This window comes from Mustela putorius, unplaced genomic scaffold, assembly GCF_011764305.1.
Source record: "Mustela putorius furo isolate JIRA1106 unplaced genomic scaffold, ASM1176430v1.1 tig00537350_pilon_pilon_pilon, whole genome shotgun sequence".
NCBI lineage: Eukaryota > Metazoa > Chordata > Mammalia > Carnivora > Mustelidae > Mustela > Mustela putorius.
Genome location: NW_025422471.1, coordinates 25,413,664 through 25,433,489, shown reverse-complemented (window position 1 = coordinate 25,433,489; position 19,826 = coordinate 25,413,664). Strand labels below are relative to the sequence as shown.

At 42.8% G+C, this 19,826-nt stretch overlaps 1 protein-coding gene across 2 annotated transcripts in view; it reads left to right on the top strand.

The window, feature by feature from the left end:
- SV2C (synaptic vesicle glycoprotein 2C) overlaps positions 1-19,826 on the top strand; it is a 234,603-nt gene that overhangs the window by 136,604 nt on the left and 78,173 nt on the right. For both annotated transcript variants that reach the window (XM_013063701.2, XM_004766847.3), the window contains exon 4: positions 5,618-5,769. In XM_013063701.2, the coding sequence (XP_012919155.1) occupies positions 5,618-5,769 (152 nt within the window). The remainder of the gene's footprint in view (positions 1-5,617; positions 5,770-19,826) is intronic.

Sequence of the window (19,826 nt, the reverse complement as noted above, 5' to 3'; positions counted from 1 at the left end):
TTCTTTGGGGCTAGTGCTTTAATTGTTTATTTCTGGGTCCAATTTAAAACATAGTGAATTGGTTCTGAATTGCTATGCAATTTGCCTGGCATTTCAGTGTCGTTGATTTTCCTTTTTTGTTGATTCTGAGTGAGGATTAAAAGGCTATTTTCATGCAACTTTTTTGTAATTGTGATTCCCAGTATAGACTACAGCATTCAGTGTTCTTTTTATAAACCCATAATACCCATCTTAATAAAAGCTGTCAGAATCAGCTCTTGGTAGACTTTGCCCTCTGCGTATTATCAGTATAGAACTCGTGACTTTACAATGCATATTCAACTTCCTCCTTAATTCTGTCCTCGCATAATGCCCCATTTCCCAAAGGAAATGGGAGATGGAAGATTGAGGTGAGAGACTGACAGTCACATGGTGAGATAAGTTAGAATGAAAGTATTCTTTGTTACATGCCCACTACAGCAGAACAGAATCACTCAGGAGAACCCCTCCTCGGGACAAGAAGTCATCTGACATTCCACACTTTCTCCTCTAAACTGTCATGTTTCAAGCTATTTTAAGTCCAGCTACCCTTTTTTTTTTTTTTAAGATTTTATTTATTTATTTGACAGAGAGAGAGATCAGAGTAGACAGAGAGGCAGGGAGAGAGAGGGAGAAGCAGGCTCTCTGCTGAGCAGAGAGCCCGATGCAGATGCAGAGCTCGTATCTAGGACCCTGAGACCACAACCTAAGCCGAAGGCAGACGCTTAACTCACTGAACCACTCGGGCACCCCCTAGCGACTCTTTTTATCCACAGCCTCCCTCTTTCATAGCAGAACCCTGAGCCCTTTCCTATCTTTGCCTCAATAGCCAGAGTAAGTCAGTAACTATGATTTGGTACAGGGACAAACATGGTCCACCAGAGTTCCATCTGAACCCAAGTAATAGGAGGTGTGGCTGTGAAATTTGCAATCTCCATGAAGTTCGTGCAGACAGAAATATTTGGCATTCTCTTTCATCCTACTATGCTAAAGGGACTTCAACTTATGAGTCTCACATTCCCAACAGAGTATTTGTGTTTGTAAAGCTGACACACCCTTTGCCTTACACCATATCCCACTTGTGAATTTGCCTTAGATTATTGAGGGAAATAAATATGTTTCATGATACTCTCCAGACACCTAGGATTGAGTCATACGTAGGTGGTTTGTGTGTGCACATATGTGTGCATATGTGTGTAGAATGGGTTTGGAGAATGGTCCCAATTTATTCTAGAATGTGTTTTAATACATTTTTAAGCTTCTTTATATTTCTATAATTAAAGTTGCAAAAACGTAACCTTAATCTTACTTGAGAATAACTCCAACTCTGAAATTTCAACGATCAGTGTTCTGTTTCAGTTGTATCAGTTTAATTATTTTGAATCTGGCTAATCTTCCACCTCTATAGAGTGTGGATTTCAATTATTATTCCCCCTATGCCTCTTTTTACCAAAGATAATTAAGATTTAACCCTCTTTGACAGTTATTAAAATAGACTTAATATCTGATCCTGAAAAAGTTCTTTGTAAACCACCCTCATCTGGTGGCTTCATTATGTAAACATTCCATCAAAAATGAACTTGAGAAAATTTCAACAGTAGCTAACGGATCATTAAATAGTGAACCATAAAAAGATCTCTATGCTAACTGGATTTAGAGATATATTACATATCAGGTAATGTAAAAGATAACCATTTCATGCCTTATGTTATGAATTTTTACTATAAAACAAAGTACATTTTCCATATTAAATCCCTGTTACAAAAGTTTCTCTACCTTGGTACTATTAATATTTTGGGATGGATTATTCTTTGTTGTGAGGAGCTGTCTTCTGTATTTTAGGATTTTTAGCAGCATCACTGGGTTCTTCTTACTATTTGACAGTAGCACCTCCTGAGTTGGAGAGCTAAAAATGTATCCAGACATTGTCAAATATCTGTTGGGAGAGGGGAGAACATATGCAACTGTATTTAAGAACCACTGATATGTGGGACTTCAAGAACAGCCACATATTTGTTATTTCTTCATGTATTCTCAGAAATTTTATCTTGATACAATAAAACAGACCAGGAAATGTATAGCTCTTGCACAAAATACTGAAATGTTGATGTAGAATAATAACAAAAACATTTTTTTTACTCATAAAAATGGGGGGGCAGCTTTTTCCTATCTTCAGTACTTAAAGGAACAAAACCATATCGTGAAAACGTATGCTTCATCTCTTATCTAAATTTTTATTATTGTTGATAGCATTCTGGAAGGTATCAAAGATTTTAGGAGTCCGTGGAGTGCCCAAGAGGATTGCACATTCTTATGCCCAGGGGTTCTAAGTAGCTCTTTTCACCAAGGTATCTGGTCATGAGGTGACTGTGCAACTCAGACGTAGCGTGATTTCAAGAACTCTTTTGCTACCGGGAACTCTTTTGCTACTGGGACCTCCATTCTAGCACCCATAACTTCTTTTATGATTACATTGTCCCGGAACATCAGATGTATGTTTCCATTCGTGAGAGGTGTTTAGGTCCTCAGAGCAAGTTACTCTAGTCTGTTTGGAGTGGCACCTCCATCAGCAGAGAAATACAACTCTCTTGAGACGCACCGAGTGCGTGTCTAGTAGGCCAGGTAATGGAGATTCAAAGATGAATGGGATATAGTCCTCACCCTCAAGGGGCCTTCAGTCTAGTGTGAACAATGTTTATGATCTCTGCCAATGTATAAAACACTAGTAAGACTTAACATGACATCAGGCTGTAATGTTTTTTTCTGCAGTAACATGAGGAGTAACATGAGGAGCAATGTTTTCCCTAAAATGGGTGATCAGCCTACAGTGAGAGATATGAATGCCTATGTTGTTTCGTAGGGCTCTGAATCTGAAGAATTTTGCAAAGGATTTGAAGAGACCCCTCACTCATTCTTTGGACTCATTTATGTATTGGTATTAGAGTTCTTTGTGATCTGCTTTGCAAACATATTGTGGGACATTGGTGCAAAAATAACCACCTTGAAAAAGAGGCATTGACTCAAAACCAGCTGGATTGCCTATATGCCCCTAAAAGCTGGTATTCTTTTACACAACAATAGTTTGTGTAAAGCCAGCAAGCAAGGCTATGATCTTCCACTTGCCACTTTAGCCGTCCCAGAGTACATTTCTCTCATTTCCGAGTGGCCTGGCATATCTTACATGCAACTGTGCCTTCATGAAATGGGAGTGATAGCTCTTATGTATGGAATGTCCAGAATCCTGATGAAACATTAATTAGGACGTGGAAAGTCAGTAAAAACTGGACTCTTTTTATGCATCAAGAAGTGAAGGCATAGATATGGGACCTGGGGCTTTATGGTGCAGAGAAACAGATTCTTCACGTCAAATGAAAAAAGCAGTAGCATTAAATGATTTATGACACAGCTGTTTTATTTCCTATTAAAATTGTGGGTTGTAATGAAACCATTTAAATCTGTTCAGGGCTTTGTGGAATTTTAAAATTCAGTTAGTTGTCCATGGTTTCTGGTCCTTGAGAAGTTGGGCAGAGAACTGTGTGTGGGATAGAGCCAGCTCTGACTGCCTGCCACATGCCTTTGTTTCTTGTGTGTGGAGGGGTCCACTTGATGACCTTCGAATGCTTGTCTCCCCCTAGTGTAATGGCACCAAATGGCCACGTGCTGCATCTGAGGTCATGTGGGGTCCAGCAATTTTAGGTAGAACTGCCACATTCATAGCCCAGGCAAACAGATAGAGATGCTTTTGGCTAGTGTTTTTTTCAAGTCTTTGAACAGCAATTCCCATGAACAAACACATTGCAATCCAATATACATTTTTATACATATTTATGTGTTCATGGAAAAAAATTTATAGTAGACACGTATATGCATATACATGTGTACTTTCGACATTATAAATATTTTTGTAATGAAAACAAAAGTTTCATGAAATGATATTTATCCTCATTACTTTAGTTGTGCTTAACTCTTTTCATTTCTAGTTCAATTTTTTAAAAAATTCTGTTTATAGCTACTAAGTTAATTTCATAGCCCACAGATTGAAAAGCGTTGGCCTAAGTTGATATGCCCATGTCTCGAAGTAGATAACTATCATGTCACTTTAGGCAGGGGCAAATGAATGAAATGGTGCTATATTTTGACCTACCATTTGATGCACAATGACATGATGGATCCTGCAATTGGATTGGGGCATCCAGTTGGCTACAGATAAGGCCTTTCTCTAAATTTCATTTGCTAAGGTCACTGCCAATACTTCTTTATCATATTAAAGACTTTGAGGAAATCAGTTATTGCTAACTGCATAAATATATGTTTTACTTCTTGACATAAAATGTCAATAGCAATTTACCTTACAGAAATCTAAGCATAAAGGAATCGGCACATATTTTTAAAAATGTATTGCTAGTGTTTTCTCTGCAACTTGCTCTTGTATATTGTTGTACATCTTCCCCCCAAATTTAAGAACTCATATACTGTTTGGGATGATGTTGAGTAATGTTTTCTCCTACGTCCCTACTTCTGAGGCTATGTTTTTTAAAACTTGGGGGTCAAAACCTGTTTGAAATGCAGATGAGATCTAGGGCCCATCTGCCTAGAAGGAACAAAATATTTATTCTATAGACCCTCATTGGAGAAGCCTTAACCTGAATGGAAGTCACTATTCATGTCAAGATGTCTTATAGTTACACTACCAGAAGGAAGCATTGTACCCCATTCTATTGGTATGGAAATCAGCAGTGCCTTATTTGATTCAACCAGTGTGCATATACATGTACTCGGGCAGCAGTGAGATCTACTGGGTCGAAACCAGAGTGGTCCAAGAAGCAACCTGGTTGGGCCTGTGTCCCTCAGCACAACAGGCTGACCGGGCTGCAGGACCAACTGCCACAGAGTAGCCACAAGTAAGCCCAATGGCAGACAGCCTCCCAGAAGTGTTTGAAGCTCTTTCTTTCTTTCTTTTAAAGATTTCATTTATTTATTTGACAGACAGAGATCACAAGTAGGCAGAGAAGCAGGCAGAGAGAGAGGGGGAAGCAGGCTCCCCCCTGAGCAGAGAGCCCAACCTGGGGCTCGATCCCAGGACCCTGGGATCCGATCCCAGGACCCTGGGATCATGACCTGTGCCGAAGGCAGAGGCTTTAACCTACTGAGCCACCCAGGTACCCCTTGAACCTCTTTCTAAAGTTACCATGTCTTTGACTAGGACATATCCTAGTACCTCTTTTTAAAAATGAATTCATTAAAATATTCATGAGATTAGATCCAATACTGTAATTTTTGCAAATATGTAGAACATTCAGTCAACCTGAGCAGAAACCTCTCTGATCCTTAAACAAGGGTAAGCGTTATAAACCCCATGACTAGGGCACCACTGCCACCTTTTGGTGACATCCCTTAATTACAGGTTCTGGAGGGATAAAAAACCTATATTTAACAGAGATTATAATATTAAAGTTATAAAATGATAAAAATATACATCCCTGGATATGCTGGGGTGAAGAGAGAGTGTGTGTTGCTAAAGCTTGCTTTGGTTCTGCCCTTTGCATCTCCCACAGCTGTCCTTGCTCTGATCTCACATAGTCTTTGTCGCTCTTGGCAGGATTGGAGGGGCCATTCCCACGGTGTTCTCCTACTTCGCGGAAGTGCTGGCCCGAGAGAAGCGGGGGGAGCATCTGAGCTGGCTGTGCATGTTCTGGATGATTGGCGGCATCTACGCCTCTGCCATGGCCTGGGCCATCATCCCGCATTACGGTAAGAGGCTGGCCTGGCATGAACAAGGCATCACCTTCTTTGACTTCGGCCTCCCTTCTGTCCCTTTCTTGTCTTGTCATTGCTGGTTTGAGAACAACACTGTCATGATCAAGTTTTTGCCTTTTGTTTATCTAGGATTTTCTCCCTTGTATAGAGATCTGTAGAAGGTAAGACCATGCCAAGGGTTCTGTAGGAATATTGCTGCATTTTGCTGTTCTTCAAGGGATCACTTTCATTGGCTTTCTATGTGCTATCAACTCTAGGCTCCCCACCAAAATGGACAACAGGGGAGACATAGGTCATAATTGGCATAGAGGGCAGAATGACTTACCATTGTTTTGGGGACTATCATACACATCAGGCACATACATGTGCCTTTATTCATCCCTTCTGGGTCTAGTTCAAAGCTCAACCCCATGTCAGTCCACCTCTGCTGGCAGCTGAGAACTGGGATGAGAGCAGGAAGCATCCTGTCTTGTCATGGAACATCTATTTGTAGAACTTAAGAGATGACTCAACTGTCCTTGCTGGCTAGACCCTTCCTGAGTTTCTTCTAAGCTGTTCCTACCACCTCTGAACACTTTTAAGTTCTCCTGTTTCTGGGCAGTCAGCACTGTCCTGCTTAGAAGCCAGAAACTGCCAGGTGCTTCACCCACAAACAGTGAAATGCAGGGAGAGGTTCATCAGGAATCAAATCCAATAAACAAGACAGAGGGGAGTGGAGGTTTTCTGGTTGTGTGTATCTGTGTGAAAGAGAAAGAGAGCAAACATGTTGAAGTTTGCAAATTATGAATACTATGTAAATTAAAACCACATGTGGACTTTAAAAACTTACTCTTTGTTCAACCTAAAATCTAATTGATCATTGGGTGAAAAAGTAGATTTCAAAAATTTGCTTTTGGATCATTTTCTTTTTTTTTCCTTTTATTTTAGAACAGAGCAATTTTGGCTATAAAGCCTAGGTTTGTTAGGGAACAACCCTGAGTGAATTTGATCCACTGTTAAAATCAAAGACAAGGGGTCCCTGGGTGGCTCAGTGGGTTAAGCCTCTGCCTTCACTCAGGTCATGATCTCAGGGTCCTGGGATCAAGCCCCACGTCGGGCTCTCTGCTCAGCGGGGAGCCTGCTTCCCCCTTCTCTCTATGCCTGTCTCTCTGCCTATCTATGATCTCTGTCTGTCAAATAAATAAATAAAATATTTAAAAAAAAAATCAAAGACAAGATGTAAACTTTAGTATTTGAACTCATTGTAATTGAGCTTTATCCTATTGAGTTACAAAATTTATGCATGTCACACTCTTTTAATAAACCTATAAAGTTACATGCAAATCAATGTTGTATATAACAATAACAAGGAAGGCATAAGGAATTGGTTACTTGGCCTAAAGAGAACTTTTCCTTGCCAGACACTTAAGTTGAGTGTGGCGTGCGAAGCGCAAATGGTGGGTTTTCCTTTTTTGGACTCTGGTCTGTTCAGGGCCAGAGTTACCCTCCCAGAGGTACTAACTCACACCTGCCATAAGGCTTGTCGTCTCCCACCATGCAAGGAATTACAGGTGATTCTTCTTCTCTGTCTGGGCCCCGAAGACCTCAGCCACCCTCAGAACTAGCTCCCAACTCACTTACCTGGTTGTTTGGAATGGAAAACCCACTTAGCTGCCATGGAAAGAATTGCTTTAGTACGCCTGGATGGCTCAGTCAGTTAAGCATCTGCCTTGAGCTCAGGTCATGATCTTAGGGGTCTTGGGATCCAGTCGCAAGTTAGGCTCCCAGCCCAGTGGGGACACTGTTTCTCCCTCTCCCTCTGTCCATCCCCACTCCCCCTCTTTCTTTCTCTGACACAAATAAATAAAACCTTAAAAAAAAGAAAGAAGAAGAAGAAGAATTGCTTCTTAGGAGCTCTGCGTGAAGAGACAAAAAGGAGATGCAGAGCCCGGGCAGAGTCCAGCTTTCCTCAGCATTGCTCCTGGAGCCGCCCTAATCCATAAGCAACCTCTGTATGAATGAAAATTCGTTGCCTCATCCAAGCGGACGCAGGGGCAGCCCCACTGGCCAGCTCTGCCAGATGCTCACACAGCAAGTCAGTGCTGACCGCTTCACGTGGCGGCTGGATTCCTTTGGAGGCCAGCCTCTTTCTAACCCCAGATGGCGGCACAGCTCTTTGGCTCCTGGATGTTTGCTGTCCCTTCTTCCTGGTCCCCTTCCCATCCTGTAGAATTTCTCCAGCTGGTCTTCCCAAACTTGGAACTCAGATTGGCTTTTGCAGTCTGCACTTTTCCACAGGCCTGGGCGTTGATTGGTTTTGTTTGTTTGTTTGTTTGTTTGTTTTTATTGTTTGTTTGTTTGTTTGTTTGTTTTTCCTCATTGGGTATTTAGTTCTTCAGACTCCTGCTTTTCACACATCCCTACCCTTGAGCCATGGTGGGCTCCAGATTTTGCCTCTGGACTCACCAACCATCAGCTAGTGGCTGACCCACAAAAAATGAGTGTAATTTTACCTTTATTTTTCTCAAGCATACATAAGATATTCTTTTTTATAGCAAAATGGTCTGCCTAGTCCATACATAATTGGAAAGAGCTGAAGCTGTGAATCAGAAACAATTTCTAAAAAGTTTACCAAAAAAACCCCAATGACAATGTAACAAAATTAAGTGTATCTGAGGCTGGCATTAATTCTATGTTAAAGGAACCTTGAGAAATAATGACCTGGTTAAGAAATCAGTAACAGAATATTGAAACTTTACATGAAGGCTTTCCTGGCCAGAAATGTGGCCAAAGCAACAATTATTGCAAATAAGCCTGTCTGTATAGTTTTATCAACAGGGGAGATTTTTAAATATCCTTGCTGAGTTCATTGCTATGCTCTTGCAACTTGAGAGCTCTAATTATCTCAAAAGAAAAGAACTTAGTTTTAAAAATCCTGTGTTGAGGCTTCTGGGGGTTGATGACGTTCTCTATATTGGTGTGGGGGAGGGTGTTTCAGGAGTATTCATTTATAAAAATGCATTCAGCTAGGTACTTAAGATTTACATATGTCACCATATGGGAGTTACACTTTTTTTATAAATATTTTTTCATAAAATTTACCACTTCTGTTACCCCCTGAAAATACCCACGCTTGGGTCCTACTCTGGATCAATTGAATCTAATTATCTGGGTTAGGGATTCTGCATGGATGGGGTTTTTTTTTTTTTTTTTTTTAAGATTTATTTATTTATTTGACAGACGATCACAAGTAGGCAGAGAGGCAGGCAGAGAGAGAGGAGGAAGCAGGCTCCCCGCTGAGCAGAGAGCCTGATATGGGGCTTGATCCCAGTACCCTGGGATCATGACCTGAGCCAAAAGCAGAGGATTTAACCCACTGAGCCACCCAGGGGCCCCTGCATGGATGGTTTTTAAAGCCATTTAAAGCTGGTTCTCTGCAGCCAGGTTTGAGAATCTTCAGCTTCCTACCTCTGCCAGGGGGTGATCTGGGAAGCCCCTGAGGGCTTCACCATGTATGCACAGGGAGGGGGGCTACAGATGGGCACTAAGAGAAGAGTGAGCCTGACTGGCATGGTTGACTTGTTCAGTGGGCGTTTAAGTTTCCATATTGTTGTTTTCATCCAGGCTAAAGGACTTTCCCCACTCATGTGGCTGAGAATCACTTACAAAGTGGCTTTGACATCTTGGTCTGTCTTCTTAATGCTACATCTTTTGACTTTACGTAAAATGGATAAGAGCTGTTAAGTCCATCCACTTTCCCTACAGTCTCAGAGGAAGTGAAAAGATTTCTCTTTTGCCTCTGAAATTCTGCCTAGTATAAATGGTGTCACAGCTTATAGAAAAAGGAGAGTACATGGGTCCTGGGCCTCCATCCTCTTTCATTCAGGAGACCCCTGGGCACCAGCACCTGGACAGCAGATGGAGTTTTCACCCAGCAGGGGAGGAACCTGGGAGTATCATAGAACGACTCAGAGCCAGGTTCTGGCCCATCTTACATCAGTAACGGGATTTGTGCTCGAGGGAAAGGATCAAAAACTGGCACCCACCCACTTAGGAGAAGAATCAATGAAAGAAGATGGGATTGGGAGGGAGACAAACCACAAGTGACTCTTAATCTCACAAAACAAACTGAGGGTTGCTGGGGGGAGGGGGTTTGGGAGAAGGGGGTGGGATTATGGACATTGGGGAGGGTATGTGCTTTGGTGAGTGCTGTGAAGTGTGTAAACCTGGTGATTCACAGACCTGTACCCCTGGGGATAAAAATATATTTTTATAAAAAATAAAATATAAAAAAAAAAAACTGGCACCCACACCATAAGCAATTCAAATGATAAGTGATGCAGATAAGAAGGTGTCTGTGGTGTTCTCTTTCTGCGTTTTGTGGCTGTCAGTGCACAGAGCCCTCAGCCTTTAAGAGGCTTGAATTCTGACTCCCAGACAAACTTCTTATGCAAAGAGACCAAGAGCGGTCACTCAGAATGGGCAAGGAAATCTGGAAGGATTCTTCAGAGGTTAGACAAGGCCAGGAAGGGGGGTTGGACAGCTGCAAGGGCTCCTGAGTTCACATGTGGGCTGTGGCCAGGGTCTGCTGACCGACAGAAGGAGCCCCCCAGCTGGCCGAGGCTCGTCTCTGGACCAGCCCCGGATCATGATGGTGCTTTACCTTCACACTGCTGCTGGTGGGGATGAAGATTTCCCTGCAGACGGTCTCCAACATCTGAAGGTTCCCAACAGAAGATTACATAGCCCACTCTGACACAGCCTTAGGGGGCAGAGTGTTTGAATGTCATCACCTTTCCTGCCAGCCCCCTCCACTGTGACCCACTCCTTCCAGCAGCTGGGATCCCTGTGAGAGAAGAGATAGCACAGGGATGATGCTTTTCCTTCACCCTCCCTCCCCTCAGTAATCAGGACAAACACGGCATTAATGGAAGCCCCTGGGCCTCAAGGGAAAAGGGAACAGGTTGCTGACTCACAGCACTTTCCCTCTTCCACTGAGAGCTGAGAGCTTGCACGTTGGCCCGGGCTTTGGAGTTGCCCTGGGATTACAGCACTGTCTGCTCCATTAAACCCTCCCACGTCATTTTCTCTTTGAAATTCGTTGTGCACATCAGATGAGGTTTGTCCCCTGCTGAGGGGCACCACTGTGCAAAGCAAGGACATTCAATTAGCTAAGTGGGAATGTTCTCCGTTCAGCACAAAATGCCTCAGCTCTTAAAGCCCAGAGTGCATGGGGCTGCCCGCCGCACTTTAGCCACCCCACAGCCTCCATCACCCTCTGCCCTTCACCGCAGACCTCCCAGGGCCAAGCTGAGGGCACCCTGAAGGCCAGGCCCATCCCAGCACCACCAGCTTCCCCACCAGCCGCATCTTGAGGTCTGGACTTAAAACCTCACATATTCCTGACCAAGATGTGCCTGCTTCCTTTAGTTCTGTGATATGGGAAGCTAATACATTTCTAACTCCCTCATGATAAAACGGTGTGAAAGGAGCACAGTCTAGTCATAGTCTAATGACTGTCTGGCTGAAGAAGGAAACAGACGAGGGTATCACGTTTTGTTCATGATTGGAAAAGCACTGTGGCCAAGGGAAGGGATGGGGGGGTGAGTGCTGATCTCGAATCCCTGCCACACTGCTTCTGGGTATGACCTTTGTCAAGCTTTTCAGTCTCTCCATCCCGTTTTCTGCATCATGCTGGGGGTTAAGCATGACAATCATGTTAACACCCAGTGCATAGTTAGTGCTCAAAAACTGGTAAATCTTGCTGCTGTCAGGTTTACCTACACGGGCTCCCAGACTCCATCAGCGCAGTCCAGCACGAGCTCTGAGCTACAGGAAAAGACGGAGAAGGAGCTGAGAAATGCCAAACAATAAACCTCACCTCGCAGGTGAGGAGATCAGAGGAGTCAGAAGAAAGGAAAAATCAGGAAAAAATTTAAGATAATGAGAGAGATTCAAGGAAAAAAATAATACCGTAAAACCTGGATTACCTGGAACCCAATGAATCCATATCTTCCATTCAATTATTGGTTGGATGAATTAATATTTGAAGGACACAAACTATACAAAGACCCACCTTCAAGGCACTCTCGCCAGGTAGAAGGAGCAAGATGTCCTAGCCTGCCAGCAGAGATGCTGCCCAGCCCACCAGGTTACAGGGACCTTGGCAGAGTCATTGCTGTCTTGGAGGGAAGGTGTCCTATGCTCTGGACCTGGTAGGAGGTAGAGTGGTTCCTGGCATGGGATTAGATCTAAGGCATGCCTGGTTCCAAGCCGACTCTGCCATTCTCTAGTTTTGTCACCTCTAGGACCGTTCTTGGGCTGTCTCGTCCTCTGTCTCCTTGTCTAGAAAGCAAGCATACTACCGCATAGTGCTGCTGTGTTCAAGCACTGTGTACGGAAAGTGTTTACACCATGCCTGACACGCATGGCCACTAAGTGCGGTCTTTTATTTCCACAGATGGAGCTAATGTTGAGGTAAGGGTATGAAGAAGGAACTGGAAGAGTGAAGAAACCATACTCCCCTTTTGCTGACCATATTCTCTCAGTTGTGTGCTTATCATTTGAACGTTGTGGTGGTGGATAAGAAGGGGGAAGATGCGAGAACAGAGCTTGTAAGACATGCCAAGTATTCTGCACCCACTCCAGGTGACAGGTGACAGCTGTGTCCCACTTTCCCACCCAGCCAGGTGCCCCCAGCCTTGCCACCCACCTTTGCCGTCCCTCATTGAATGTCATGGCACTGAAGATTTTATGCTTAAGTATCTGAGTAAGACATTGCAAGGGGAATCCCCTTGGTACATCAGTGTACACCAGTGCTATTTCTTAATTTGTCCATTTTAGGATGCATCTAATCTTTGATTTCAACAAAATGACTCTTGGGCTCAGATTTCCTTCACTCTATGACTTAGTTTTCCCCAAATGTTAAGAGGATACATCAGCCCCCAAAATAATAACGACAAAGTCCTTCTTTAAGAGCTTAAGAAATGGATATGAGGCATTCTCATAGTCAAGTGTATGGCTATGTTTTTAGTGAGTGTGTGTCATTGTTCAGGTGTTCTGGAAGCCTCCTTTCTTAAAGTCACAAGCTCTCCCACCCCCACCCCCAGACCTCCCGCTGCTCTCCTCATGGGAAGTGCATCACCTGGGAAAACATGTGTCTGCTTGGGTACAGGTAATCCCCCACCTGCCACCCACCCCACCCCCTGCCAGTCCTGCACAGTTCTGGGAAGTGCTTTTCAACATCCTTACTCTGACCACCGAGGCATAGAGGAGTCACTCTTCTATTGTGCATTAAGCCAATTATCATGGTGCTCAAGTCCTCCCACTGCCATCCACGCACCTCAGAAACAGAGGGGCGGCAGTCATTTGTTGAGAGCCTTCTGTGTCCCAGACATTGTGCCAAGCACATTGATCTTAAACTCACAGTCTGAAAACAGAGATAGGGGCTTTAAAAATATGACAGTTTTCCCATTCACATGTGGGCGGGCAAGGCTGCAGGTGCATATGCTGCTGGCGGTGCTGGGTGACCCCGCACAGCTGGGCTGCTCGCCCATCCCTTGGCCTGCACACCTCTTCTCAGAATAGTGCTTTTAAAGGCAGAAAATAAAAAAATAGGATTCTAAATGAGACCAGTTGTTAGTAAAATGAATTGGTGTATGAAATAACTACAGCTGGATCAGACGTAATAGCTATCTTTATTTTTAAGTAGATATGGACATAGAAGCTAGAAGTCAACAAATCCTTTCTCTTGGCTCCTAAGAAACCACTGGTCTTTGAGTTCTCCCAGAATCCCACATTCCATTCTTTACCATCTCTTAGTTAAGATTAGGATTGACTAAGGGGAGAAAAAAAATTAAGATTGATGGATATAAGAGAAAAAAAAAATCAACAGAGGCAGGAACAAGATATAAGCTTATTATATTAAAAGAAGCCTGGATGGGGGCTGTCTAGTACTGGGATGGTAGTTCCACCCAATTCCTTTTAACTCAAAATTCCTTTTATCCACCATTCTTAGTGCATTTCATCCGGTAGGTCCACATTCTAGGCAGGACAAAGCAGGAGGGATCTATAAAGATACACCTGGGCTGCCATTAAGAATCTCCATGGAAATCTCACACAAATCTACTTAAATCTCATTAGCCAGAACTTTAGCTAGCGTACCTAGCTACAAGGGAGTTTTGGAAATGTAATCTTCTATAACCAAACAATAAAGAGAACACAAATCAGACAGAGTGGATATTGAGAGACAACTAGCCACCTCTGCTTGACCATTTCATTCTTCTTCTAGAAAGTCTTTTAAAAATGTCCATATGGTTCTTGATTTAAATTTTAATGTGGCCTTTCTGTATTGGGCAGTTTTTAGATGCACATAATGGAAAGTAAGTCAAGCTAACTTAACCAGAACAGGAATTTATCAGGAGGCTATTGAGTAGCTCATAGAATGGCCAGGAGAGCTAGAGAACCAATCTTCGAAAATGGCAGGAACCAAGGGAATCCTTCCTTAGATGGCTGGCATGGCTTGTGAACAAATTCAAAATGTCAACACCCAGACTCAAAAAACCCCCAGATACAGCCTAAGAGAAATTAGCTCAAAATACACAGCTTCAGTTTCCACTGCACCAAGGAGTTTTGATAGTGGTTTAATTGTTCTTCAAAGATGGTGGAGTTTTCTGTGCAAGATTCAATCATGAGGGGTGGCACCTGCTGTTAGAAAGGCATGATTACCAACATGTGACATCCTAGTCAAAGTATCTTGAGGCCCTAGTTAGGGTAGAGCACTTCACATGCAATAATATGTGTCAGGGAGGAGAATATGGGTCCATATGAGGGCAGGTGTAGTTTGAGCTAGTGTGGCCTTTACATGTTGGTTACAGAAAATTCGGTACAACACTCTAAAGAGCCCTAGCCAATGCAAATTCTGGACATCATTCCAGCAGACCAGACATCCTTATCCTCAGATTATAGCTGACTAGACCCCTGGGTCCTTCCCAAAGCAAATGTGAATCCCAGCCTAATCACTGGCCTAGATCTTTCATAAATCTTGGAGAACTTGATCTCCAGAAGAGATAAAAGCACCTATATTTACAATAAATAAAACCACAAAAGTTGGCTTCACTTACTATAGATAAAGATGCTTTTTCCAAGAGCTGTTGACATTTAGGTTTGCCTTGGAACAAATAGTATAAACATTTGATAGTATAAAAAATTTATTTAACAAATGAATGGTGATACTGAATGCTGATAAGGATTCAGAGAAACTGCATGTTTCATACATTACTTGTTGCAAAATAGTGCAGCCACTCTGGAAAATAGTTTGGCAGTTTGTCTAAAAAAAATTTAAACACACCTAACATATGACCCACAATTGCACTCCTAGGCATTTACCATCACCCAGAGAAATGAAAATTTACCTACACGAAAACTTGCCCATCATTGTTCTTAACACAGGATGCTATAACTCATCAACAAAAGCAACTTGATAAATAGCTTGAATAGGCCCCGAGGCATTTTGCTGAGTGAAAAAAGCATTCTCAAAAGGACAAATAACAAACTGGAGAAAAAGTTAATGGTTATCAGGGGTTAGAGGGAATGAGGAGAAGGGGGGCAGGCATGACTACAGCAGGCTAGCCCTTGGGAGATCTTGGAGTTGATGGAAGGGTATCTATCTTGAATATGGAGGTGGCTACATAATTCCACACATGTGTTAAAATGACATAGAACTACACACACACACATGATCCCACTGCCAGTTTCCTGCTTTTAATACTGTACATGGTAATTTCAGAACAAAACGTTTCTAAGCATTGAGGGAAACTGGGTGAAGAGGACCATGGGATCTCTCTCTATTATCTTGCAAGTATCTGTGACTCTAGTTACTTCAAATTAAAAAGGAAAAGGCAAATTAATAATGTGTTTTTGGAAAGGCATTTTTATATCTATCATCATATTTATTACAATTACCTTAGAAACCAGAACAACAGTAAGTGTTACTCCCATTTTTTTTTGAATGGTGAACCTGTTGCATAGAAAGTTCATCATTTCCCAAAGAGACTGAGAAAATGGAAGATTAGAAATTAGAACCAGTTTTCTGATCTTCATTTCTTCAAAATGTCTTCCACACATGTCAGAGCTAAGAAATGTCTCAAAGAGCAGCCCACAGAGTTGTTTGGAGCCAGAAGTTGTTTGACGGTCTCTACAGTGTGCATATACAACCCATGTGACAAACACTGGTCCCCTGTCCTGTCTGGGTAATGCCTGCCATCCCAGCCCCTTGGCAAGCATTGCAAGACTCATGCCTCCATCCTTTGCCATAGGAGAAACCATTTAAACCCAGAATTCAATCATTTAAAAACTACCTTACTGGGCGCCTGGGTGGCTCAGTGGGTTAAACTCTCTGCCTTCGGCTCAGGTCATGATCCTGGGCTCCTGGGATTGAGCTCCGCATCGAACTCTTCACTCAGCGGGGATCCTGCTTCCCCCTCTCTCTCAGCCTGCCTCTCTGCCTGTGATCTCTGTCTGTCAAATAAATAAATAAAATCTTTAAAAAAAAAAAAAACTACCTTACTGCAAATGTCATAAAAGACAGAAGAGGTTTTTTTCCATCATATGCCTTATAACCCACAACTTCATCAATCTTTATGTGATACTTGTGTGCCTTTGAAAGGCTGCTTTACATCTTCTCTCTCTCCCTCCCCCATAGGATGCGACTTCACTGGCTAGTCTCCTTCCTCCAGGAAGCTGTCTGAATGGCCCACCTGCTTTCCTTGCTTAGGCAGAGAAATTCAGCTCTGCCCAGCTTCTAGCTCAAAACGTACATACCCTACCTGTGCTAGTCTGCTTGGGCTGCCATAACAAAATACCATTGACTGGGTGGCTTAAACAACAGAACTTTATTTTCTCACAGTTCTCAAGGTTAGGAAGTCCAAGATCAAGGTGGTAGTTGATTCGGTTTCTGGTTGGGGGCTGTCTTCCTGGCCGTCCTCTTGCTGTGTCCTCAACGTGGCAGAGAGACAGAGATCTCTCTTTTCTTATGTTTGATCAGGGCCCCACCCTTTAGATCTCAGTTACTTCCTAGAAACCTATACCCAGATATAATCACATTAGGCATTGGGACTTTAATATATGAATTTTGCGGAGACATGGTTCATGTCATAACACCACCTCTTATGGTTTTAGCAAACGGAACCTTCCAGTCATCAGAAGTACATGGGTATTCACCTACCCTTTAAAGTCATTGGAAGCTAAGAATTTTTTCTAATGTTTTTCTTGTCAGGCCCAACTGCAAACTTAACTCTGCAACACTGATCTTTTTTCCTCCCTTAAATAAGGTCTTATGATATCCTTATGTTTCAAAAGAACTGCCCATCTCACTTCTCTGAACATTTGTATATTCTGAACAAGACAAAATGCATGTGCGTATGTGTTTCCTTGAAAAGAACTATTCTGAGAATACACTTGCTGGGCTGAATTCATCATTAACCTAATTAGATCCTTTTTCCCAGGCTTACAATTAGCACCATCACCAAGTCTTGATAACTAATTACAGCGCTTCTAAATCAAGCTCCACCTGGAGGGACATGAGAATTGTAAACTTCTAAAGTGTTCCTTGTTTGAGGAGGTGACCATTTCCAAGATTTCTGTCAATAATACTGAACGGGCTTAGAGGGCAAGAGATATATTCACAGTACTATGGAGAGGTAGAGAAGGTTTCCTTGACATCTTAGGGTACAAGCTAGAGAACCTGGACATCACTTTTTTTCCAAATGCATAGTGAGGTCCCCAAAATGTGTAATCCCTCCACTAACCCAGATGGTTAAGATGAAAGGTTGTAGAGCTGCCCATCTTTTTTTTTTTTTAAACAAGTGCAGTATTCTTTCATTTGTAAGAAGTAAACTCAACTTTAATTTTTACATCAGAGGTATTCGTGCTAAATGACCTGGAAGTTCCTATTCTCTTATGGACTGACTTAGCATCTCTATTTTATATAGCTGTCTCTGTCAAAATTGAGTTTAGATTTACTCTGATTTGCTTTTAGAGTGTCCCAGAGCAATCCCAGTTAAAGATCAAGGGTGTGGCATCTTAGCAAATGTGGCCATTTGGCACAACTGGACCACAGAAAGGATACCAATGTAACTAATTTCATAAGATGCACAATTAATGCCTGGAATGGAAGCTTAGAAAAATAGATGATTAAGCAGGACAGAGTTTGAGGTTGAAAGCATGATGAGGGTAATCTTACTATGCAATGAAGTATTTCCTAAAGGGATCCTTCTCAAGTATAGGAGGTGCTTCTTCTTCAGGAAGTGCCTGATCTTTATGTAACATTGGAACACGCCTCCACTTGAGGACGGATTGGATTATATTGTTCACTCTTCCTCACCCTCATGCCCACCCCTCAGTGAGCCGTTTGGCTGTGCTGCCCATCATACTGTGTAATGTACAAGACAAATGGTGGTCGTGAGGCTTGAAAGGGATACCTGCAAAGAGGTTGGAAAACAGTCTGAGAACTATGTGCTGGGAAACATCAGTGGCCAGGCTCTAAATTTGGCAAAATTAAAGGAGACCAAATATGGCAAAAGAAAATGTGGGTGAAAACAGAGAAGACTGGTTACCATACATGTGAGTCAAATGGACCATCCTGCTAATGAGAGGATGCTCTTGCTGGTTGTGTGATTCAGTCGGAGTGAAGAGACGCGCTGTCTCAGCCATTTGTACGTTCCCTCACCCAGTCTTCTCAACAACTGGAAGGATGTCTTAATGAGGGGACTGGCAAGGGTCAGGAAACTCTCTGAAGGTCATGGAACCCATTTATTTTTTCCTAAGCCTAAACTTATCCCACGAAGAAGTGGCTCCTAGAAGTGAATCCTCATTACTGCTAAACTAACAGAGATTGAACCTTCATTGAAATTACATGATGAGATGTAACACCGCGCTTTGGGTGTAGCAAACATTTGGGGGACATCTACCCTGTGACTGGCCCAGTGCTAGAAGCTGCAGAAGGTTTGAGGCTAAGGTGGAAGTCTACAGAAACATCTGATCTTGGGTAACAAACAACAACCTTGAAATCAAGCTTTGCTTCCAGTCTTTCCTGTTGCAGCCTGTTGGCACAAAGCACCCCTTTCTCAAATACTGTGGATTGGGAAGTTCAGCCTTGCCCCGGCCACTTTGAATTCCATGGGTCCTTTAACATACAGATCATGTTACAGTGTAGTTGGAGGGAACACATCAGCCTGAAAGATTAGGGTGGAAGGCTGGGGAAACCGTAGGTAAGAAGGGAAGATGAGTTGTGAAAAGTCAGAGACTCCTGGTTTCATCCGATTCAACAGTTTACCACTGAAGTGACCAATTTAAATATCATAGTGCCCAGGCAGGCAATGTGTATGCATGAAGCAGACAAGAAAGGGAATGGAGGCAAAGAGAGAGTCCATGCCCCCTGTTGAGGGTTGGCAGCTACTCAGCCCTAACAGATTTAAGCCAACCAGTTATTGATGCCTAGTGTGGCCAGATTTACTGGGAGAGAGCAGAATTCTGGACAGTTACGTGAATTCTCTCCAATTTTTAATCTGTCAAATTTTAAATTATTTTTATAGGGCTATAACTTACCTGTGTGGTAGGCAGAATGATGGTCCCCAAAGATGTCCACATCCTAACCCTCTGGACCTATGAATGTAAGAGTTTCCATGGCAAAGGATAATAAAGGTTGCAGAGGGAATTAAGGTTGCTAATCAGACCTTCAAATAGGAAGATGATCCTGCATTTTCTAGTGGGCTCAATCTAATCACAGGGGCTTTGACAGCAGAAGATGGAGTCAGGAAGAAAGACCGAGAAGTAACAGCGTGGGCAGAACTCAGTTTGAGGTTACTTGCTTTAAAGATAGAGGAAGGGGGCCATGAACGAAGGAAAGTGGGAAGTCCCAGGAAGCTGGAAAAGGTAAGGAAACCTATTCTCCTCCAGAGTCTCCATGAGGAAGGCAGACCTGCTGATACTTTGCTTTTAGGGCAGTGAGATCCATTTTGGACTTCTGACCTGCAGGGTTGTTGGATAATACCTTTGTATGGCTTTTAAGCCAG